General features: G+C 44.0%; 1 protein-coding gene and 1 long non-coding RNA gene across 4 annotated transcripts; one reads left to right on the top strand and one right to left on the bottom strand.

Annotated features, from left to right (window-relative positions):
• Window positions 1–264: 264 nt before the first annotated feature.
• On the top strand, window positions 265–4,406 carry IFT22 (intraflagellar transport 22). Of its 2 annotated transcripts, none has more exons than XM_068210227.1 (5): window positions 265–342; window positions 567–646; window positions 1,555–1,641; window positions 2,290–2,492; window positions 3,388–4,406. In XM_068210227.1, exons 1-5 carry the CDS (start codon window positions 304–306, stop codon window positions 3,534–3,536), a joined length of 558 nt encoding a protein of 185 aa, XP_068066328.1. In that variant the 5' UTR covers window positions 265–303; the 3' UTR covers window positions 3,537–4,406. The 2 variants fall into 2 exon arrangements, with proteins under 2 accessions (XP_068066328.1, XP_068066329.1); XM_068210228.1 differs by having other exon boundaries at window positions 289–318.
• On the bottom strand, window positions 3,987–15,699 carry LOC137485636 (uncharacterized). 2 transcript variants are annotated; one of them, XR_011005406.1, is made up of 6 exons: window positions 15,153–15,699; window positions 13,398–13,510; window positions 12,280–12,448; window positions 8,267–11,580; window positions 6,646–8,124; window positions 3,987–6,357 (listed from the first exon to the last, which is right to left on the bottom strand). It is a non-coding gene; the product is annotated as an uncharacterized lncRNA (long non-coding RNA). The 2 variants fall into 2 exon arrangements; XR_011005405.1 differs by lacking the exon at window positions 13,398–13,510.
• Window positions 15,700–24,894: the final 9,195 nt, after the last annotated feature.

The raw sequence follows: 24,894 nt of genomic DNA, 5'->3' as shown, positions 1-24,894 counted from the left end.
GGGGACGGAGCGGGGACACTGAGAGGACGGCGAGGCGACATGAAGGGGACAGAGCAGTAAGGAGAGCGCGGAAGGAGCGGTAACAGAGCGGGGACACGAAGCGGGCACAGCACGGACACGAAGCGGGCACAGCACGGGCACGAAGCGGGCACAGCACGGACACGGACACAGCGCGCACAGCCCAGAGCGCCGCAGCCGCCGCCTCACGCCGCGCCCCGCCCCTCCCGTCACGTGACGGCGGCAGAGCCAATGGCCGCGCGTTGCCGGGCAGCGGCGGCGCGAGGGGCGCCGTGCCCGCCCGCCATGCTGAGGGCCAAGGTGCTGCTGGTGGGGCCCCGTGAGGTGAGCGCGGCCGGAGCCCCGGGAGCGGCCGAGCGGCACCGCCGAGCCCGCGGGGCCACTGCGGCGGAGAGAGGGAGGGAGGGGAGGCAGGAGGAAGCGGGACCAGGCCTGCACGCACCGGGGCTGAGCGGGAGGGATGGCGCGGGGGACTTGGGTGAGCGCCGACGTTGTGGCTGTGGCACATTCAATTCTTATGTGTGTCTTTCACCCCCGCGTTGTGCCAGTCTGGAAAGTCGGTGCTGGCAAACTTCGTGTCCGAGAGCACGGAAGGGATCTGCAGCTACAGCCCCACGCAGGGGGTCAGGTGAGCGAGAGCCCCGAGAGCCCCGCGCTCCGCTGTGCCGCTGGGTGCCATCACATCCCACTGCGTGTCCATCCATCCCATCCCACTGCGTGTCCATCCATCCCATCCCACTGCGTGTCCGTCCATCCCATCCCACTGCGTGTCCGTCCATCCCATCCCACTGCGTGTCCGTCCATCCCATCCCACTGCGTGTCCGTCCATCACATCCCACTGCGTGTCCGTCCATCCCATCCCACTGCGTGTCCGTCCATCCCATCCCACTGCGTGTCCGTCCATCCCATCCCACTGCGTGTCCGTCCATCCCATCCCACTGCGTGTCCGTCCATCCCATCCCACTGCGTGTCCGTCCATCCCATCCCACTGCGTGTCCGTCCATCCCATCCCACTGCGTGTCCGTCCATCCCATCCCACTGCGTGTCCGTCCATCCCATCCCACTGCGTGTCCGTCCATCCCATCCCACTGCGTGTCCGTCCATCCCATCCCACTGCGTGTCCGTCCATCCCATCCCACTGCGTGTCCGTCCATCCCATCCCACTGCGTGTCCGTCCATCACATCCCACTGCGTGTCCATCCATCCCATCCCACTGCGTGTCCATCCATCCCATCCCACTGCGTGTCCGTCCATCCCATCCCACTGCGTGTCCGTCCATCCCATCCCACTGCGTGTCCGTCCATCCCATCCCACTGCGTGTCCGTCCATCCCATCCCACTGCGTGTCCGTCCATCCCATCCCACTGCGTGTCCATCCATCCCATCCCACTGCGTGTCCGTCCATTCCATCCCACTGCGTGTCCGTCCATCCCATCCCACTGCGTGTCCATCCATCCCATCCCACTGCGTGTCCGTCCATCCCATCCCACTGCGTGTCCGTCCATCCCATCCCACTGCGTGTCCATCCTCTCCACAGGATCCTGGAGTATGAGAAGCCAAACCTCAGTGGGAACAAGGGAGCTGGCTGTCGATTCGAGCTCTGGGATTGCAGTGGTGATCAAAAGTAAGCCAGCATTGTTACATCCTCCAGGTTACTGAACTCCTGATAGATCTGTTTACAAGATATTCTTAAGGCTCAAGCAAATGATCTGTTTGACATGAGGACCATTCCTGACTCTTTCACCCAAAATATTTTTATAATTTCTGTTGTAAAGCATCCAACACTAGGAACAGTCTGCCACGATCACCCCTGAACTCTGTTTTGGATAAGGACTGACTCAAACAGAAAAGTCCACAACTCCTGGAGTGAGGTTACAGGTACAGGAGACAGAGGCCCACTCTGTAATTGCCTTCATCTCCATTAAATTATGTGAGTGGACTTCAAACAATGTATGCATATGATTGAGGCCTTAATTTCTAAAAGATGGAATTGTGAATGATCCATTCTTAGGGCAATGTTTAATTAAGTTTCTATGAGCATTTGACCAAATTCTACATTGTCAGAAAATCGTCAAATTAGAAAATCATGGGATCGACTATCACAATAGATAAGTCAAAATACTTGGAGTATGATATATAACTGGCATGGTTACTGATGTTATAGTTAAAAAAGTACTTAACGTGTTCTTGAGAAGGGGAAAAAACTTGAGGAAATTTGAGTGCATGTTTCGCTCTACAGCTCTCAGTCTTTCAGTTTTCTGTGTTTTTCAAGGTTTGAAGCATGCTGGCCAGCTCTGATGAAGGACTCTCATGGTGTAATAATAATCTTCAACCCTGAGCTGCCCAGCCACCTGAAAGAAATCGAGATGTGGTACTCATGCTTCGTGCAGCAGCAGCCACTGCTTGACAGTCAGTGTCTCCTGGTGGCACATCACAAGCCAGGCAGTGCAGCGGACACAGAAAACCTGTCCTTGGGTAAGGAGAAGGAAAACTCCATTAGTAGCTCAGAGTTTTCATTGATCTTTGTGTCTTTAAAATTGTTAATACCTCATGGCTTGCATTTTTCATCTAAATCTGTTGATTAAAGAACACCAAAGTGCTTTGAAAAAAACAGAAATAATGGATTTCAAAGGTGAGCAATATTCCTGTTTCTGGGAATGGGGAAGGGGAAGGGAATGTTTCAGTGGCTTCTCCAAGTGTATATGCAGCTGAACCAGAAATTAGAACTCCTGCCATATTTCCTCATGAGTCATAGTTTGGTTCTTACACTGGATTTTTTTTTTTTTTTGTAACAAACACTTTTTAGGGCATTTAAGTCTGTATTTTGCCAGCCAAAAGAACATGAGCACTTTGAAATAAAAGGCTAATGAGCTGCATCTTAAAATTAGCAATAGGTACCTTAGATACTGCAAAATTATTTGTATCTATTTATGGCTGTGAAAAAACACGCTCCCATCTGGCCAACTTGTTCCAGTGTTTAATCAAGCACATGTTTGCTATAAGCATTAATATATTAATACATATTTAATACAACAATATCATTCCATAATTTTGAAGTAATCAAAATTATATCACTTAAATAATAAAATCACAGTTCAGTGCTCTGTTTGTTTAATTCTGCTTAACTGAATATGAAACCAAAACCAGACTTTATACTTCCATAATAATAAACTTTCAAGAGTTTAATCTGGCAATAGGCTGTATTTGTTTGCAGCACTGACAAACTCTGCTGCATTTCTCCTTGCCCTGCTCTGTGTTACCTGGGGTGTCAAACGTTGTGTACCACTGAATTCCAGCTGAGCTGTCTCATGATTGTGACTATTTCTTTTATAAGAGGAATATACCTAATTATTCTTATTTATTTTCAAAGCTTATCCACTGAACAAGCTAAAATTGATACATTCCAACTTAGAGGAAGATCCTGAAGATGTTCGGATGGAATTTATCAAGTACTTCAGAAGCATTATCACCATAATAAATGAGAGCAGAGAGAGGGAAGAAATGTCAATTATCTCATAACATTAAAAAATATACTGAACAAGGAAGAAAAAATATGATTTTCCCTTTGTAAGCTATACTAGCCTGTGAACAGACCCTCCCAAGGAGAATTTACCAGGCTACAAATACTTCAGTCTGTGAAGAAGGGCTGACATCAAGTGAACTGTGGTGCCAAGGAGATGGCACCACATCCAGGAATCTGAATGCAGCTTTGTAGCTGCACTTTGGCATCAGGGGCACAGGAAGGTGTCACCATGTTGGTGTGGCCCAAAATACAAAGGTATGGGTCATGTCTCCAGAATTCCTCTGTGCAGGGCTGCTTGGAGAAGAAAGCCTGACAGAACATAAGACACTGGAGTTCTGCCAAAGCATCTGGGCAAGGTGCTCATGTTAGCTGGAGAAGGCTTGTCTTTGGAAGTACAAACTGACTGGAATAGAGATCTGAGAGGTCATGGTGTAGAATCCATGGTCTTATGTTCCAAGTTGTCCTTGTCTTTCCCTTGAGGAGAGCACATTGCACAGCCATTGCCTTGGCAGGACAGAGCAGGTTGCAGTCTTTCTCAAGACTAAGTTTTTCTTCTATTCCAACAAAATGAACATGTTGTGAGGACACTGTTTATGTCTCTCTGGGAGGAAGGAATTGAAATCTTGGTTTAATGCAATATTCTGACTTTTATCAGGAGCTCAAATAAGTTCTGGATTCTCCAGGGGAGGAAAAGCTGTTTCAAAACTTTACTGTTCCCTGTTGCATTGAAATAAATGGTTTCATAGATAATTTATTTTCTGATTTGTTTGGTTTGCACTCATTCCTGTTCTTTGTGTGTTTTGCTGCAGAAGACATTTTTTTTGTATCATGTGTTATGAAGGCAATAAAAACATTTTAAAAATGCATCCTCTTTGTTCTCAAAGGGGAAGTTAATTATGGGTTTGTGGAATTCTTAGCAACTTGTTTCATTTTTAGTAAGGAAAATAGTGATTAAGTTGTATATATTTCAGCCTACAACACAAGACATTTACAAAAACTTGGACCCAAGTAGCCAAAGAAATGACACCACATTGACACTATCTTTTAGTAAATATCCTTTAGAGAAAGTTTGTTATAAGCCAGGAAGTACTTCATGTATTTTAGTGCAAGACAACAGAAGTAAGAGATTCTTGGGTTTTTTGGTGATCCAGCCTAATAAATTGACTATTTTTTCCTATTTTCACAGTTCTTCTCTAAGCAGTGAGTAGCCTGCCCTTGTGCAAGTGGCATGTGAGGTGAAAGATTAAAAGATCTCTGAACAGTTCCTGTTCTGCCATTAAAGCTAAAAGCTACAGTTGGTTCTGAGAGGCAAAGAGGGTGGTACTGAAGGAAAACATCAGTATATTGAGAGAAAGGATACCAGGAAATAAGCAAGTGAAATAAGCAGAAAAAGATGAAAAGAATGGGTTGGAGGTGAATTGTGGGAGGTTGGCTTTTCAACATCTACGTGTTATTTGCATGACTTTTGAACAATCAGGCTTTCCATGCTGGCAATCGGTGTCATGGGGTGGTCTGTTGGAGGCAGTTATTAAAAATACACAGTCTAACTAGAGAACAGTTTTTTACATGCTGCCTTAGATTACTTTTTCCTTGTTTCCAGCTGTGTGGTGCTGGAGCCAATTTTTAAAATATACTGCCTTAATAAATTCAGTTTTTCCCAACAGCAACATAGTGATATTCACTGGTAAAAGACTGGTGTGAAACCTATCAAATATTTTACTTGGAATGCAAAACTGTTTGGGTGATTCCAGGGTTTAAAAGTCAATGAAGTCTCTTGCTTACCACCTTGCTTCTTATAAAATGTTAATCATGATCTTACTTTAAACTCAAAAAATGTTGTAAATTACAGGTTTCTATAGACTGCAACACACTGTTCATCAGAGAAGAAAAATAGTGTCAGAACCAAAGACAGATGCCTAGACTCAACTTCGTATCATCCAAAAAGGTCATAATACACAATAAATATGGAACATCATTCATAAAATCTTGCCAAGAAATGAATTTGTGTCACTGCTGAAGAACAGTAAAGGCATAGACTCATGCAAAATTAATCTTTAGTACTGGAGATGATAACAGAGAAAGTATTTATTCGGAAGTATCTTTCATTAATGATTTACAAAGGCCATCAGGGACACCAAGCGAGGAGAGAGGTGTGGGAATGCCAAGGAACACCCGTGGGGTCTCTGTCTCTGCCTTTCTGAGCTCTCAGAGCCTGCAGAGCCCCAGGAGATGCCACATCCTGGTGTTACTCAGACTGTGGGGGCAGTTGTGTCTCTGTGCCTGAAGCCAGGTGGTTCATGAGGGGTGGTTGTTCTCTGCTCTGTCCTATTTCTGCTTGGGAGGCCAAGGAAGTGCCAGACAAGTGTAAAAGAAACTGGGAGCATGTGGCAATCAGCCACAAATCAGCTGGCAAGCTGTGTGCTTGGGAGTAGGAACAGTCTAGGAGCAGAGGAGAACAGCAGCTTTGCAGCAAGAGCACTCTTATTTTATTCTTCCATGCTAAGGACCTCACCACCATGCTTGGAAGTTTGCAAAGGCTTTTTGGAATGGCTGTTCCAAGAAGAGAAAGGCAGTGAAGTCTGTCAGCTCCTCCAAAATGTAGCCTTCTCCAGGTGTCCTCAGTCTCTTAAAGTGGACAGGTCATGTCCCCTTCTCATCCTGTCAGCAGCCATGAACTCCAAACTCTGGTTTTGTATCAGCTGTGCACAAATTGGGAGTCTCCAAGTTCCCTATCTCTTTCTGTGGATCCCTGTCTATACTGGAATTCAGTGGGTATTTTTTGCAGTGGTTTTTCTCTCATGGTTTTGGGAACTGAGGCTGGAATCAGGAGCATTGAACATTTTAAATATTAATTAATCCAAATAAATTCAGCCTCCAGAGTGTAGAATCCAAAGTTTCTAGGATATGCCAGCTGTGCAGTGAGAAAACAACCTGTCACTTCAACAGAATTTATTCAGGTGCAACATTATTTTGGCACAGAATAATGGTAATTCTGACAGCTTATTTCATTTTGTTTATGATGTACAGAAATGGTTTTCAAAGTTTTATTGCTGTATAGCTACAAAACCCTTTATAGCAGTTCCTGAGTCCTACTCAAGCTCACACTCACCTCAAAAGCAGTTAGTACATCATTGCTCTGGGCAGCTGACCTGTCTGAACAAAGAGTCAGCATGGGAATTTGATAGGGAGCAATCAGAATCAGAGGAACTCTGCAGGGCTAAAATGCAGAATTTCAAGACTTCAGCGTTATATCCATAAAGTTAAAGACTGTGGCTACTTTGCAGGCTGGTCATTGAAGATATTTAAGCTCTTCACTTGTAAGAGTTTGCTCAGGTTACCTCTTACAAGCTGTTTTCTGCACACACAGAACATTGTGAAGCCAGTAGTTCCTGATGAGGATGAAGAAATTTACAGGCAGTGCTACCCAGATGTGTGACTTTTTTTACAACTAAGCTTTGGGAGTAGCAGCAAAGCTGAATGAAATACATTTGGACCTTACCAAAAAATGCAGCTTTCTTTTCAAGTCATATATTTTGAAGGCCAGGCCTTTGGTCTCTGTTGCTCTCAGCAGTATTGTTCTAACGGACACAATAGACATAAGAAATCCCATGTTCCTATTTCTATTATTGTGTTGCCAAGTGACTAAAGGGAGTCATGTAGGCCTGCTCATGAAAAGTGCCCATCCATGCTGGGGTTTTGCATGCTCACTTTAAAATATCTAGGGTGCTAACACGCAGATGCTTTAAGAAACAACTTCTAGAAGGTATCCAGGACCTCTTAAACTCACATCTTAAACAACTCAACTTTTCAACAGAAGTATCTTGCTCTGGAGGTCACTTGCATTTCCTCTTAATCACTTCTCCAGAATTCTCCACTGGTGGAATACTTGGTGCAGCAAAGATCTGCCAAATACCAATTTACCTTGTTGAGAAGTTGTCTTCCCCAAGACTCTGGAAACACTGCAGGAGTAATTCCCCAGCTTCAGTCAGTGCTCTGTGTGCACACATGGACACCATGGCACCCAGGAGTACCAGACACCACGTGCTGCTACCCCGAGCAGTGCAGGGCTTAACTCCCGTGTACAAAGCAAACCTTTTGTCACTTCAGTGTGCATTTTTGCATTGATCCATACAGATTATTTACTTAGGACAAGTTTCCCCTTGGGTGACTGAGCTTTGCATAACTAGACACTTTGGAAAGGCACCTGCTTAGAATTTGCTGAGAATTCATCCTGGGAAAATTCTTCCTAAACTAAAGTAGGAGCCTCTCACCTCATGCTGGAATCACCCCTATGATGGAACTGGCTTGTTCAGGTTTGGCCACCGATGCTCAAAAAGATACACTAAATCAGGAAAAGGCCACTGAATGGCTAAAGAAGAAACAAACAATTGTATAAGAAGTGTTGTTTTTTCCACTCTAGCGACATAGCAAGGGGAAATCCTTGATGTCTGCAAATAAATCACACAGAAAGAGATCCACTGCAATTACTTGGACATATGGTAACAGGAGCAATCAGAAGAGCAGAAATGTTGTTGAAAAAGGGTTGGGCCATTGTAACTATGGTACACAAACCTAACTATAAAGCTCTCACTTACCATGTCTTCCTTTTGCTTATTCTCCCCCTGCCCTTAAATTGCATGTGGAAATAATTTGACCTTGAACACAAGTTTTGTTTTTTGGTTTTTTTTGTTTGTTTGTTTGTTTTTTTCTGAAAGACACAAAAAACAGAGGAAATCTAATGCATTCTGTTTGTGTAATAATCTAAACTAAAAGGCAGCTTTGGCACAATACTAAATGTGAACAAGCTAGTCAGCCAATAACTCTAGTCTGGAAGTTAAAGAAGGTTTCTAACAGAGTGGGAAAAACCTGGTTCTGTAACAGTGTTTAATCAGCAGTTTGTGATAAATTGTCACTGGACTTGATCCTTCTAGTCTATCTCTTGTGAAAACAAGAGGCTGCTTTTTTTATTAGTCATGCAGGTATTCTTCTGCAGAGGTGGCACTGAACCAGAACATCAGCTCCAAACTTCCTTGAACTTTGAGAAACTTGGATTCTGATTTGTGCTCCCCAGCTGGAGATCAGCTGAAGACATAGGTTGTATTTACACATATGCAGAGGAAATGAAGCAGTTTTATCAACTCACACCAGAAGAAAGATAACACAAATTTTCTCACAAAAGTCTCACTTTAGAGAGTACTGCCTGAAGATGGGCACTGGGTTTTGCTTGCATAACTTTCAGACAGAAACAAAAAAATGCCACATTTTGCTGAGTTCTATTGTCTCTCCCTCCTTTTGTAAGGAAATTAAAGCCTAATTCTCTCCTAGTTCCATGAAATCTATCTGAATCCTGGTAACAAGTCTCTGAGAAATTGCTCAGAGGGAATAACAGACAAGGGTACACCCTCCACTGCTATGTTACTGCTCCATGAGTTCCAGACAAAAGCATTTCTTGTGGTTTGGCAGCAAGCATCTATTCCTAAAACCCTGGGATTGCATTGTTCTTTACATGTCAAAAGTTGATTTAGTACCCACAGGCACAGATTGCAGGGTCCCTCTTTTTAGGAGGGATCTTCAGGTTTTGTAGACTGCTGGGGTCACCTCTCACAGCCAGTGACACCATTTGGGACAGTCACACCCAAGTGGACTGTAAAGAACAGGCCCTCAGGTCTGCCCTGCAATGAATATTCCAGGATTTTTATCCTGACCTAGGTTAAATGGTAATACTCCAGAAACTGAGCAACTGACTGCCAGGCCCATAATAACAACTCTGAATCATTAAATAAAGATACATCTTCAGGATAAATTACTGTTAAGGCTCCAAAATAGTTCTGCTGTGTTTGGAATTCTAATAATGGTAGGCAAGCTTGACTGGAACCTCTAATGATACAAAGATCTTGCATTCTTGCTTATCTGTAGCTAAGTTAATGAGCCTGGGACCCAAACACAGCCATTATGAGGCCCTTCTGCTCAGAATGGTGTATCTTTACTTTTAAAGCAGATCATTAAAAGTAATACCTAATGAAAACTCCATCTGTTTTCCATTGAGCGTACACTTTGCTTTTTTCTTTTTTATTCTCTAAGGCTCCATGAAGCTTTGCAGCACACAGGGCTGACACTGTCACATGGTAACAGGACAAGCCAGCCCTTGTTGCAATTCCTTCATCCAGGGAAGTTAAATATTGGGTATATCTGGACCTATTAACATAAAGGTAACCTTTTGGACCTTTAATGTCTTTCATATCCAGGAATTGGAGAGAGATGCACAAATATGAAGTGGTGTAATAAATTCTAAATCACACAGACCTGCACAGAACCAAATCTACAGGCCATAAATGTTATTTTACATTAAAGCATTAGCAATAAAAGCTGAGACTTGCCACTCTATTCTCTCTCTTCTACCCAGCTAAAAGGGACTTTCTGAGCCCTGTTAAGACATAGGGTATAAGACACAAAGTTGTGCAGTTGTGATCCCTACAGACACTCTTAGAGTTTTCTATCACGTGGACCTACAGAAGCCAAACACATGCACATGCAGTTTCCATTACTAAATAATTCATTTGCCAGTCCCAGAAAAACCTGGTAGTATCAGATACACAAACACTTTATGCTAAGTGCTGTTAAAGCCTAGTTTCCAACAGACTTAAGTCTCAAGGATTTACCCAAGTGAAGATTTTCCATCCTCTTATAAGAGTTTTCTTCCCTTATTCCCTATACAGACACGGCTACCTGCAGTAATTAATTTTTTAGGAATTTCACAGAACAAGAGAAACATGCCTAAATTGACCATGGAAATTAAAAGGTTTCTTTCCCATCAAAAGAAGGAAATTCTGGAACAGACACCAAATAAAGTGGGAAACTGAGAGAATAGGAGAGACAACAAGGAGGAAAGAGCATATTTTTGAATAGCACCAAGGTGTTTATTAAAAAGATGGAGACTTGGCTCACTACAGGAGCAGAAAACTGGACTCAGCAATCCAAAAGATAATTTTAATTCTACATTTCCTTCACCAGAACTGGTGATAGAATAGATAATTTTTCCTTTTGAGTTAGTTTTCTCTGCACTTGCCTGTGCAAACATGTAAGTTAAAATGCATGTTACCTCTTTCCCATGCCCCAGCAAGGACAGTAAAAAGAGAATGTGACCTCTTGTGTGGCCAATAGCAAGCATAAATTAATGATGACTTAATATGCATTCAATGTGGAAAAAAGTCCCATATTTCATACAGCTTTATAAATAAAGCATACCTTCTATGGTTGATCACAAATAAACCAGAAGAGAATCAAGCAGGTAATGTGGAAATACAAAGTAATAAAGATTGAGTCTTACCTTTTGCTTTTGTAAGAAAATGAGACTCATGTTTATGTTTGTTTATATGAATTGGCCCCAAATAGTGTTGGAACTGGTTCATAATTACCACTCAGATTTTCAGAACTTACAATATTTAATTCCTGCAAGTTCTGTGAAAATAGACAGCCAAGTCAAGACAGATTATTAATTTCTCATTGAAGAAACAGGCTAAAATGAATTAAATCCCCATTAGACATCAGAGAATCCATGCCTAAACACAATCCAAGATATAAATCCATAGGAAAAAAATATTCACTGTTTGCAGAACTACTTGTATTGAATGAGATCACAGGGATATAACATCACTATGACAGAATCTAATCACCACTCAACAAACATTTTGGAAACAAGTCAGCAACCACATCTGCTTCACCAGAACCACAGCCTCATGTGACAGGAAGCTTATTAGAGACCCTGTCTCTCATTATTTTGTTTTTGCTTATAACTTCTCAGCATGAATATTCAATATTGCAAAATCAAGCAGCTTCCTTTACAGACCATCCAGAAAGGAGAAAAAAATTGTGTCAAACATTCCAGATCCTGAAGAAATTGATGCCTGTGGAGCTATGGATTTCTACCAGCAAAACATCTGGCACAAAACAACATTAAACATGAATAACTTGCTTCTCTTTCCCCTTACCATTGGTGTGAGGCAATAATAACTCCTCTGAAGTTTTCTTGATGTATCAAGTCTGAAAACAAGACAAAAGAGAAGAAATCCAGCCTTTTAAACGTAGCAAGACATCTTAAAGGAATGTAACTCAAAACACCTTATTTTCTTAGTAGAAGAGAATGTTACATGGTGAGACATTTTTCTTGGTTACTATACATAAAACAGTTTGTTTACAATACTCTGAGTGCAATTTAGGAATTCCCATTTGGTGCTCTTTCAAAGCTTTGGTCATAGATCCAGGAGTCAGAGCTTCTGAGCAGGTAAATTTAGTAAAATTTACAGGGGAAAACACCATTCATAGGAAAATCTGTCCAAGAGTGAAGCCAAATGTCCAAAGTCTCAGCCAGAGTGACAGTAGCTCTGTGTACTCAGCCTTCCTTAGCTGAAACACTTCCTAAAGTGAAAGGATTCATCTCAAACATTTCTAATTTGGGTGGTTCATATGCACCAGCCCTTGACTCACCTCTGCAGTCACAGCTGGTGATGTGAGAGCCTGCACACTCACTGTGCCCAACAGTGGGATGCTTTTTGGGAAGAACAGGGCTGTAAAATGTTGTGTAACTGCAGTATGGGCACCTCCATCCATCGAGGGGCATCAGCCCTATGACACATAGCAGGTCCTGTTTTCACATTCCTCAGCTCTGCAGGAATTTTCCTGACACATAAGGCTGGGCTAGCAGTGGCATTTGGAAGTGCTGAGCTGTGGGGTAGCAGTCACCTTCCCTGGCAGGCAGGTGTTGCATGGATATATCCCCACTAGGGCCTTGTGGTGGGCACGCACTTTTTACACAGACAAAAGCTCTCAAAGAGAGTCCCACTCTGCAGACACATCAGACAATATCTTCCCAAAACCTCTGGATAACCTTTCTTTCTTCTTTCTGCATCACCTTGTGGACAGATAAAAATCCTTTCAGGGAGATCTTAGGCCAGTGTTGCCATTTCAACCCCGCAGATGTCAAAGTGATTTTTACACTCTTTCTGCTCAGCTAATTGCCAAGCCTCAACAAAGGGACTTTAATGGGCTGCACCAGGCAATAAACCATCATCTATTGGCTCTAGTAACAAGGAAGGAAGAGTGGGAATGCAAAGCTGGAACAAAGCACAGACTCAGAGCAGGTCCAAATGCTTGCAGAAACTGATTTATCCAAATATTTGATACCAGATGTTCTATTCAGACAACTTTAACAGAGCTCCACAGAACACTAAATGCTTCTCGTGTTTTCAGTATCCAGCCCACTCCATCTGGGCACTTCTGCCACAGGGCACAAACAAAACTCTGCTTAATATTAATCAAAGAAGTGAGTTTTGCTCTCTTTGCGCTTTGCAAGTTCAATATAAAAAAAGTAAGAGCAAACATATGCTAAGCTGTTCCTGGAACACTGAACACAACAGAGGAGCTGTCTTGGATTACAGCATTTCCAAATTATGCCCAAAGTCTTGTTTTGGGGAGGGTATATTAGTGATGTTACCACAAATATTGTGCTAAACTGGAGCTCTCTTCATCTCTGATTAATAAATATCTGGTTCACGATATACCAAATTCATATTTCCTTGTTTACCCAGAGTTTCCACAGATTATTGCATAGCTCCTACTCCACAGAAAACTTGCATCCTTTTTCTTGGACTTCTATTTGGGTATCACTTCTTTAGAGAAAACATTATTTTTTGTCTGTGCCCATTTTTAGCCCCATGGACTCCTTGTTCCCCTGTTAATTCCTTCTCTCTAGCCCATTAACAGCCTGTAGCCATATGTACTAAAAATTACTACTTAGTGCACATATCTGTGCAAAACCTTTCTCCAAGTTATTTTAATTTTTGAAATTCAGGACTACCTACATTTGTCAAACAGCACCAGGCTGTTGAGACTGTGCAGTGGCAGCTGAGGTCACTTCTCCTTTATTTTCTCAGCTACCAGTGCAGCCTCCTAGTCTCTTTCTGCTGATTCAACTCTGCAAAGGGTTGACAACAGGATCAGTATCTGGCCCAGTTTTCTCTCTCTGCAGTAGCTCCTCTCCATCATGGATTTAATTCACCTACTTTTCTTAACTGGCCCCATCTATTGCCACCTCCACTTCCTCCTTCCTTATATCTCTTGCTCCCTCAGCCAGTAACTCAGAATACAGCTGCTCTTTAAAAGATGTGACCTTCTCGGTTGTCTCCTGCCCTCCTGAGAGGCTGACAGCTCTGCCGGCCTTCCCTCCTAAGTTCCTTCTCTAACTGGCTGTAGTCTCTTCCTATGAACTCCTCGTGCATCCCAGTAGGTGCAGCTGGACCATGGGATGAGCAGAGCTGCCTCTGTACCAACGCCACCGAGTTCTTGTGTGTTTACTCAGCTCAAGCACTGGATGGTGCTCTTGGCACTTCCATGCTGCAAAAGCGCTTTCCAACTCTTCCACTTCTCCCGAGAGCTGTAAAATTTCCCCAGGGTCATATACAGTTGCACGTCTAAGCCTCTAAATCCCAAGAAGAGCATGTTTTGACTACACAGAATGTAGCTGAGGTTGCAGTGGAAGAAGCTCAGCTAGGTAAGGACAAATGCCAAATGAAATGTCACTGCCTATCACACACAAATCCACTGAGCAGCGGCTATCACATTCGGCCTCACATATTTTATTTGCTAATTGGTTCCTTATCAGTGTTCCCCATAGCAACAAGGAGATGTAAGTGGCATCAAGTGGGCTGAGTGACATTATGTCTGCATGTAAATGTGACTGGGATTGTGCATGGAGGGGATGATCTGAGGGAGGTTAACAACACAATGAAACCTCCTGTGGTCTCAGAGGAGAAAGGAGCTTCTTAATGGTGCCTGAGTGAGGTAGGGAAGCTATCTCATCACCTTTTTGAGAGAATCAGATGGATTCTATAGAAAATGAGTTTGTTTAATCTTTTTGCCTACTAAGAAATATTGATTTTGCACCAGATGTTTGTCTTTGGTTATTTTTCATAAGAAGGTCAGAAGATTTTTGGCACTTTTAAAGGTGTCATGAATAAGCAAAGGAAATATACTTTATGGCAAAAAAAAAAAAGAAAAAAAAAAAAGAAAAAAGTTTTAAAAAAAGGAAAAAAAAGCTATAGGAAGATAGGAGTTAAATGTTCAGAGTTTTTTTCCTATCTTTTGCTGATTTTTGTTCATTCCCAAGCAAATCAGGCTGTCTCTTTGAAGTTGCTCAGCCTTGTATATTGGAGATAATTCCATCTCTTCCAGCTCTTCTAAAAGGCTCTTTCTTCAATGGAAGGTGCAATAGAAGTACAAAATATTTTGTGTGTCTGCATCTAAGGAACATAGGTCTGGGAAAGGCACTCTAGCAAAATAAAGAAGCAAATAGAGAGATTGCTGTAGCATTTGGGAGAAATCAGGGAAAAAGGGAATAAAAGGACTCATAAGGATGGGGTGGCATTGATGAGAAACATCTGGACTAGCTGGATGTACCCACTGACCTAAGATGTGGTATTTAAACCTGTATTGATAAATATTTGGATTGGACCACCTCTGTCTATACAGATATCAGCACAGCCCCAGAAAAGACTCAGGAATCACTGAAGAATCCCACCTGGAGGAAGGCCTTGAATTACACTTTCCAGCAATCCTACCTGGATTAAGCATTTCACAGGGTAGGCTAGTTCATCCGAAGGACTTGCACAGATTTGGTGATCTCCTGAAAGCCTGTGGCAACTCTTCAGCTGCCTAGCCCACTGTTCACACAAAGACTGCTCTATCTTCTTGGGTATCCTCCTTCTAAATGTCTCCAAAGACGGCTCTGAAAGGGACAAACTGAGGGTTAACAGCACTTGGATGAATAAAACACTCCAAACTGAGCACTGCTGTTGAAGCTTTAACACGGAAATCTTTTGGCTGCACCATTTAATACGACACACACGGGACAAAGAATTTTACAGTACTTGCAACACTCCCTCCTTCTCCTGGCAAGTGGGCATTGCAAACCATTAGAATTTATGGGATAACTGAGCTGCTTGTGCCTCAGAGGAAGAAAATAGGATAAATGGCCCAGTGCTGCAGAGGTGACATGACTCATCCCATCGAGGTTAACAAACCAGCCGTCTCAAGATTCAGGAGCGGAGTGCAAGAGATGCTACTGCTCACACGGGCTGCTGCTTAGAGAACTGCTACTACAGGCAATACTTGAGTGTAAGACAGCCTCGGGAAGCAGAAACACTGTTGTTATTTTAGGTTTTTTAAAAGAAAAGTGCAATCTCATGCAGAGAGTGAAAAACAAGAGAGTTCTCTCTGGTGTCCCACTGCCCTTGCTGTCCCCACTTGCAGGACCACATTGGGTGTGCTCGGCGAGCTCTGAGAAATGTGTGGTGACTTGCTGGAACCCTGGTTACTGATAATTTCAGACTTTCTGTGTTGACAGGCACTGACCCCCAAGAGAACACTGCATTTGACCTGAGGCCGTGGAGAAGACTTCCAAAATTGAATTATAGAACTGGGATTACAGGGGTGTAGTTTAAATGGAAGTGTGTAATATCACATAGTAGAAAACTTAAGGGTTTTAAAATATAGTAATATATATAAAACAAGACAGAAGTTTTAAAACAGAAGCTAGTCCTTCTTCTTCACCTTCTTCTTCATAAGTTTAAATAGTATTATATAATTAGATTAAAAAGCCCACATTACAAACCACAGGTAATTAGTTATGAAGTTAAAAATAAAATAATTTAAGTGTCATTTCTTAATTAAACAGTTTATCCTTAAAAACCTTGTAAAAAATGAAATAAGACTCCATTTTTAGTTTATTAAAATAAAATGCTATGAAACTCACCGTTTATAAAACTATAATATAAATAAAAACTAATAAACATCTAAATCCAAACAAAAAATACCATCGCACACATTTAATCCCAACCCTAAAAAAAAAAAATCTCCACAGTGACTGACATGGGCTTTGCTTGTGCCTCTCCACTCTGTTGTGACATCCTGCTGCAATAACAGAGCTGCCAGGAGGGAGCCTTTGTCCAAGTCTGCCTTCAGCAGACACTCAAGTAGAGATGCTGGTATTGCAGTAGTTGCATGTGTGCAGGTAACTTTGCAATGCAGCTTTAGTGAGTCTGAGTGGGGTATGGCATATTTTCAGATCTTCTCAGGAAGGAGTGTGTAAGCACAAAGCAGAGTTGTGCCTCCCTGCAATGGCAATTCTGGTGTACTGCTGAACAAGGTTACCCAAAAGACTGTGTTCTTAATGTGCCCTTCGTTACTCACACAGACTGAATTTCTGATTTCTTGGTTATTTTGCAGTAAGAAAACTTATTTAGTTTCATGGTATATCACAACATTCATTGAGCTTGTCCTTTGGGAACACCAAGAGCTTTCAGATCTTAATATAGACATCTTTCAAATGAGGTCATTAATGTGTATATATCTGGATTTAGAGCCAATGCAAGCACTTCTATTTTTTGCCTGCCAAATTTTCTTTTTTTGGCTCCATTTTCTTCCCATATATTCAAAGAACAGCACCACATGGAATCCTTTAAACAATAGATGGGATAACATAATTTTTCAATTGCTCTCGAAAAGGTTTTTAACCACATAAACTATTCCAGGGTTCGTTAAGAAGTTACTATTGCAAATAATGTAATTGTTCCAGACTAAATTCCTTGCATTCCAGAAGAACTTTTGAAGCAAAGAGCATGACTGATTTGGGATTTTTAACCTGCCTCTTTATGGTAATACTTAGATGAATGTAAATTTTCTCCAAAAGCTTTGCTTTAAAAAGAAAGGACCAAAGTCCAGAAACACTCCTAGCTGCAGAACTAATATTTAATTGATCTCAGCTGAAGGAAAATAAACATTTAAAAATCAGGAAACTGAACACTTTATTTTAAACAATAAAAAAAAAGTGAGAAAAACAGTAGACAAAATCTGCTGAACCCAGAAATATATAAAGTGCAAGCAATAAATTTTGGTTTTCCTCTTCTCTTGTGAGCAGGACAAGGCTGTTACTTGCCTTTGGAATGAAGTCAAGACTTGCTGTCCTGCACCACTGAGTCTCTCCTTAAAGATCTGTGTGACTTCTGCTTCCCGGGACTTCACCTGGAATTTAAAACACAGGTTTTTTTCTGGTAGCATGTTTACTCTTATCATCTGAAACATTCTTGTTGCATTCCTCCAAAGGCGATGTCATTGCATGGTTTGGCCAATGGAGACTGTTACCCAACTCTCCGCTGCGTAACACCTCCAGGTAGAGTAGTGGGGGAGATGAAATCTCCTACTTACTGAGGCAGAGGGCCCAAGTCCTGCAATTCTCATCCCCTGGGGGTGCACTGGAGTTTAGCCTTAACAACACACAAAGCCACTTCCCAAACCCACCTCGTTACTGAGCTTTCTTGGATGAATGGAATCAAGCAGTGGGTGGTTTAGGAGATGAGCTACACTGGGAGCAGGGCCTGTGTTCACTGCAAACCCCCCCACCATACAGGGCACAATGGAATCCAACTTCTTCGTGGTCAGTAAAGCAGCAGACATGGGGAGCAGCACTTTAGAGGGCCTTTTGGATCTCCATTCTGATTCTGTGCCAGCTTCTCAGTTCCCACACACCAGCCTGTTTCCACTGGATTCACACCAGATGCAGATTTGGCCTTGCAAATCCAGAAATTCAGTTTATCTTTTTAAAGATTCTGGGTTTTGTAGAATTGGCTTAGCTGTTGTATTAAACAATAGTATCTTGTATCACTTAAAACAAAAGGTATTAGCTGTGTATTTATTAGCCAAACTTCCTGTGAATACAAAGCTTTTGGGAATCATACTCTTCCCCAGTGTGATGACAGCCCTGCCCCTTTAATCATCCACAAGGAGGGACTTGCTGGAGCTGCAGGGACTCCCCCAAAGCTGTGCACTTTGTGGCAAGTACAATGTATGTAACTGGGTCATGTCCTGACACGGAGCTGGGATACAGCTAGGGTAACTCAACCAGCCTCAGGATCTGGGACTAGTGTCACCGATAAGGACAGTGATAATTACATTCTTCAAAGCCTCGTGAAAATAGATGCCTCAGTTGAGGTTAAAGTGCCCCAAGTAAAGGGAAAAAAAAAATAAAGGCAAAGTTAAAGACACAGAAAGAGAAAAATCTTTCTACATGATCAAAAAAATAAGCAGGGAAAGTTTCAGTTGAATTTGTGTACTCATAAGCACAGAAGTCAATCAACCATAAGACCTATTTGGAAAACAAGCTCTTTCTCCACTTATTTGTTTTATTTTCCTCAAGGAAGATGAAAATACTTCTTTTTTCCTAGATATGTTATGTGAATTGTTTCACTGTTCTCTTTGCAACCAAACAATCCCAGCCCCCCTCAGTTTCCTCCTGGTCTCCAGCAACCACTGTGTGTTCACACTCACTGCTTGCCCCTGGCTGTTACTGTTCAAACAAAACCTGCAAACTTCTTTTTTTTTTTTTTTTTTTCAATGAGCCTGCAGGATTACATTTCAGGCAGAGTGCAAGGTGACAGCTGCTCCTCCACCTGTACTGACACAGCACACACTCTCCAGGAAGATGCATCTTCCATTCACACGTGTCTGCTGCTTGTGGTGCTGATGCTCAAAATGCCCACGTTAGGCTTTTAGACCAAATAAATTTGATAAAAAATCATGGGATTTTGGGAGCATTATTTCTGGCGAAGCTTATTCCAGAAATAGTCTCTGCTCACCTGCGTCACTGATTCCTTAGCACTGCACTTGTCTAAAATTCACATCACCAGGACTGGAATTCAGGACTTCTGGTCTCTGCTGGTTCTCTCTGCTGCAAGACCTTTTCCTCTGACTGAAAACTGCTGCTAAACTTCCTTTACTTCTTTTAAGATTTAGCTGAGTCATGCTGGCAAATCCTTTGAGATCAAGGCTATAAGAACGACAAGTGAGTAGAATTAAATGGGACATTTTTGGAGGCACAGAGGAAGTTACTCAATTGTTTCAGGTTAGAAGACATTCTATTAGATACTACATAAACCTTCACCTCTGTCAAGTCCAATTACTGTCCAGAAAAGAAAGATTAAGTATGAACCACACCTATAAAGCTAATACAGTTCTAAACTGAAGAACAAGAAAGGAAAATAAAAGCACAAACCCCTTGAGAGCTCTTATATTTTTCAAACTACATATAAAACCCATTCAGAATGTAAGCTCAGGAGTTCAGATAGAGACTTGGAAATGTTGCAAAGCCAATAGTCAATATCCCATCATCCTGTCTATGAAAATTATGAAAGTGAAATTATATTAATCCCTTAATAAGCCCTTGTGGGTACAGCAGATACCAAGCTTGTTATTATCTTACTTGCTTTTTGCAGCAGGAGTGATGCTGCACTGAGTTTGATCCTTGACCGACCAGAATGTGTCAGAGTTTTGCCTCAACATGAACAAGATGAAATTAGCTGCTAATATGGGTGCTCAGAGGTACCCATATGAACACACACTTGGGTGGAGTTTCAAGAGCTCAGTTCCTACATTCAGGACTAGATTTTTAGGGAGATTCATGCACTGAATGCTTGTAACATCCAGCTACTTATAAAAAAGCCTAAGAAGGAGCTAAGAAACAACCACCAACCCATTGCAGGCTGTCCAGTCTGGTCTTTGTTAGCAACTTCTGCTAAAGAAACCTCTTGGAAAAAGTGGCAATCAGAGTGTTCCCTTCCCGTTGTCAAGCTTTGATGCCTCTCCTCCATGGAGGTGGTTTTGTGTCTTCTAGCTCAGGCTGTAGTGCAGGTAGGAGGGGCTTTAACCAGGCCAGAAGGGCAACAGTGGAACAACAGCTGCCCTTTCAAACTCATGTGGCCACTTGGGGTCCCCTGAAGTGAAACATGGGCCTGTGTGTGTATTCCAGCGCCGAGTGGGCGGCAGGAACAAAGACTGTTGCTCCACTGCCAAGGCTGTGGGAAGAAGCAGAAGCGTCAAAACTTCATTTTAGGTCTAGCCCTGATGGACTCTTCCTCTTTCTTCCCCTCAAATCATCAGCAGGAAAATGCAGCCCAGTCTGTCTCCATTCAGGCGACAGCAGCATCCAAGGGAGCTGTGCAGGGATGGGCAGATGCCAAAAGGAGCCCTAGGACAGACGGACACGCCCCAGCAGGCTCAGCCTCCCGTGTTGGGGCAGGGAACGTGTGTGAGGAGACCCCTGCTGCGGAGGGAGCCCCAGAGAAAGTCATCCCTCGGGACTCCAAGGGAAAGCCCCGGTGCTAGCAGCCCCCAACCGGGGTGTGTCCCGTTGAGGAATTGTGTTCTGTAAGGGAGCGATGGAGCGATTCTCGATAACTTTTTTACAGCATGTAGCCCAGAGCTTTAGAACTCTGGGTGGGAGGAGTGGCATTTCTACCCAGCTCCCTTCTGGAGACTTGGCTATTCCAACAAAGAATCACTGGATGCCCATAGCACCTCCTGACCAGCAAGGGAGGGGTCTCCCTGCAGCTGTGCACCCCAAATGGTATATTTTTGTCAGCTCTGAATTTCCTCTTCTCTGCTTCACCTTCAGGATAACAAAAAACCCTGACTTTGTCTCTTAGCTTTCCTGCTTATTCACAGGGGAAAGCAGATGAGATCCTGGACTTGCTCTCATGGTCTTGGGCCCACTGTGCCCCCCAAAAATATCTTCCTCTCCCCTAAAAACAATTGATGGAGAGTGCACCAACTGGTCTAGTTACAGAAATGCACCCAGGTGCCAGCTACTAATCTGTGCTACCTTCTGTCTACTGCCCTGACCTACCAACACAGGGGTTGGCAGTAAATAGTTTTTTCTTCATAAATGCACACGCTCTTTCATTTCTCTTTTCTTTTATGAGGGCTGCCAACCCTTTTGTACCATGAATGGCTCTCCAAATCTCTACCCAAAGGCCTGGCCCGAGCTGAGATCCTTTCAGCCAGGACCCCACCGTGAGGGGATGGTGAGAGCTCTGTGTGTCAGCCCCAGCCTGGAGGCTGAGCTGGGAGTGATAATTTTCCCTTTTCTGACGTCCTGTGAGCGGTGACTGCCAGTTCTCCAAGGGACATGACACGTTTTCCCCAGGAACGGGATGTCCGTTGTTACAAAGCTTCCATTTTTGCAAAGGAAACATTCTCAGTTTCATTTTCTCCCTGTAGTAGAAGAAGAAAAATCACTTACAGGTGCTATTGTAAATAAACCAAAAGAATTACAGACAGGTTTGTTTAAGTAGAAAATTCTACTTCTCAAGGCACAGCTCCACTCTTTTTACCAGGTGTCCATTGAATGCCGTGTAGAATTTCCTTAAGTAGGAACAGCTGGGTGATGCTTACAGTGATGTATTTTTTCTTTAGGATGCAACTGTCTCCATAATGGAGAATATTGAAAAAAATTGGAATGTTTTTTTTTTTCTCATATAAGAGATGAAATACCAGAGCAATACAATAAACTGATAGAAGCAGAATATGACGCTTGACAACCAGACAAAGAAAATGTGACTTTTCTTCACTGGGCAGCAATAAACAACAGACAGGAGCTGGTGAAGTGACCTGGGACGGAGCATCTTTCCCGGGGATCCCGGTGCCCTGGATCCCTGCCCTGAAAGCGAGGGCAACAGCGGGCATCTCTGCCCTGCCCCACGCAGCCAGGGTGTTCCACAGAGCTCCTGCAGAGCCCTGCTCTTGGCCGCCAGGGCGTTAATGAGTGAGGCATTAATGAGGGAAGAGCTAAGGGCGTTAATTGAGGCGGGGAGGGCGGGAGCCGCTCCGAGCCCCGAGGGGGCGGGGCCAGCGCTGAGGGGAAAAGGGCGGGAAAAGGCTCGGCGCTGCTGAGGGGAAACGTCGGCGAGGAGGGGACGGAGGGATATTGGTGGGGAAAAGGGAGACACAAGAGCTCTTGGCGGCCTGGAAGCGCTAACGGTGGCTGGGGAAAGCTCAACACACTCTCCCCTGTATAGCCCAGCCCCTTACACAGGGGGAGCCCTGGCTAAAATCCAGGAAAAAAAGTGCTGTGGATGCAAGGAATCAGAAGCAGCATCTGTGTGGAGAGTGTCCCTCACGGGAGGAACCTCAATGGAAGGAAGCCAGCTAGGCTGGGGTAGGAGGGTCAGACCGAGCAGAGAAGGGGGACCCTGGGTCCATGCCAAGGCCCAGGGCAGCCCTATCCCGGGGAGTGCACAGGCAGCAGATCCTCGAGCTGCTGCACCTTCGCACTGCCCTGGCTCAGCCCGGAACCCCCTCATTGCCGGGGGGAGCTGGTGGCACTGGGCAGTGGCAGAGGGAAAGAAGAACACAAAGATCTGTCCTACACCTACGTGGACTGCGATGCCGTGTTCGTGGGCTGTGCCAAATGGCTGCCCTCTTGGGAACACAACCAGAAACCTCCATCTACATCCTAATTTACTGCTCCAGAGAAAGGAAAATCCCTAACATTAATTTCAAGAGGGATAATTGAATATCTCCTCGACATCTGGAGATCTATTACCTAAATGCAGTCATGAGTTTCCTTCAAGTCTCCTCCCTCAGGACCAGTTAAACAGGCAGTGGGCTTAAACCCTTCCCCGCTTCTCCATTCTAGCTTGTCCGGTTCCATGAGAGGCTCTTTTGGTCAACAAAGTCGTAACTTGATGTGAGGCTTTAAGGATTAGTGAGCTGCCTGCCATGCTCAGTTACCATTAAAGCCGTGGCTGCAGAGTTTTGCAAACCCTGCCTTCCCTGAGTGCCAAAGGGCATCCAACGGTGGAGGCACAGGGCTGTGAGGGACTGTGATCTTCCATTTGGGATTGCTGGGGATAACTTGGACCAGAACAATATCCATGGGATGTGGCGTTGGGTGGGATTCATCCCAGTATGTCCCAGTGGGAAGCCCTTAAATCATCTACCCAAGGTCTTGAAAGCCCAAGGAGGTCTATGCTGGGGCAGTGTTCTTCAGCTGTATCTGACTTGACAGGAAAGGCTTAGAACTTCCCAGGAAACTCCATCCTTTCAATCTAATCTTGAGAGCAGGAAAATGGTGGAGAAGGTCATCCTTGGCACTACTGGGAAGTGATGGAAGGACAGGCCAGCGTCAGCCATGGGGTGAGGCGGGGCTGTGACAGCACTTCTGGGTTCTCCACATTTCCATGAAGAAAGCCCTAGGTGTCTCAATTTGTGAACACTGAAAAGTTACGTCTTTATTTTAAGCCTGCTTTATACAATAGCAAAGACTGAAAAAATTTACCTCAACTGATCAAAAAGGAATAATTTTCAAAGACTCCCAATTTCAGGTTTGCATTTGGTTTAAATGAGCAAAAATTTAATGGGAAATGCAGAATCTCATGCCTTGCCATACCATGTGTTTTGAAAGACAGTGGTAACAAGTGAGATTCAGTTTAAAACAAGTGAGACTCCTTTTAAGGTATGCAAGCCATAAGAAAAGTGAGTTGTAAGAGATCCTGCCCTTGAAAGGAACTGGTGGTGTAATTTCTACTCCAACTCTGCATTCTGTGATTTCACATGTGCTCAAATGACGTAGATCTACTATTTTATTGCTACAACCTGGAGTTCAGACATGTTCTCCCAGTGAGGTGGAAGGACTAAAACCCACCAAAGGACTAAACCCCCATCAACACAGCCCAGGCATGGGGGCTGGGGAAGGGACCCCTTGGCAGCACAGGCTCCTTCCTCTGCCCAGCCAGGTCACAGCTGCATTATTGGTGTGACAACAAGTGGGACAACTAAAAATAGGCCAGGGACTAATACACCGATTTCCATGCCAAGTGTGTAATTTACTAATAAAACTTCCTGATTGTTTGCAGACAAATCATGACTTTTGAGGGTCATTTGGCCACGAGCATTTATGAATCTTGGGTGCTTCCAACCCCTTCAGGGTAAGCCATCACATCAGTAATGCAGCACTCAGTGCCACGGCTGGGGTGACAAGGTGGGGATCAGTCTCAGGTTGGACTCGATGACCTCGGAGGTCCTTTCCAACCTCAACGATTCTGTGATTAAAGGGCAGAATTTGTTGGCGTTGTATCCTCAATAATAAACATTAATTATGCCTCCGGGCTGTAGGCCCGGCGATTTCTCCCTTGCCGGGGCTGAGGGTCCCGGGCAGGGACCCGGGAGAAGCCAGCGCCACCCTCACGCTGTCCCCAGTCCCTGTTCCAAGGTCTTGTCCCTCGTCCCCAGTACCTGTCTCTCTGTCCCTGGTCCCAGCATTTAGCCCCTGTTCCCCATTCCGGTGCCTGTTCCTTGTCGCTGTGCCCTGTCTCTGGTTCCCGGTCTTTGTCCCAGTCCCTGTCCCTGGTTCCTGCTCCCTCTCTATACCCCCAGTCCCTGTCTCCGGTCCCTGTTGCCGGTCCCTCCCCGCTCGGCGGCCGCAGCCCGTCCCGTGTCTCACCGTGGGCGCCTGCGCGGGGCTCCTCCTCC

The sequence above is a fragment of the Anomalospiza imberbis genome, chromosome 20 (genome assembly GCF_031753505.1).
Source record: "Anomalospiza imberbis isolate Cuckoo-Finch-1a 21T00152 chromosome 20, ASM3175350v1, whole genome shotgun sequence".
Lineage (NCBI taxonomy): Eukaryota > Metazoa > Chordata > Aves > Passeriformes > Viduidae > Anomalospiza > Anomalospiza imberbis.
The sequence above is the reverse complement of the archived record's forward strand: the minus strand, read 5'-3'. Positions and strand labels throughout refer to the sequence as shown.

Coding starts and splice junctions, on each gene's coding strand:
- IFT22 (XM_068210227.1), top strand. CDS start 304: ATGCTGAGGGCCAAGGTGCTGCTGGTGGGGCCCCGTGAG. Junction 343..566: donor TGCTGGTGGGGCCCCGTGAG/GTGAGCGCGGCC, acceptor GCGTTGTGCCAG/TCTGGAAAGTCGGTGCTGGC. Junction 1,642..2,289: donor GATTGCAGTGGTGATCAAAA/GTAAGCCAGCAT, acceptor GTGTTTTTCAAG/GTTTGAAGCATGCTGGCCAG.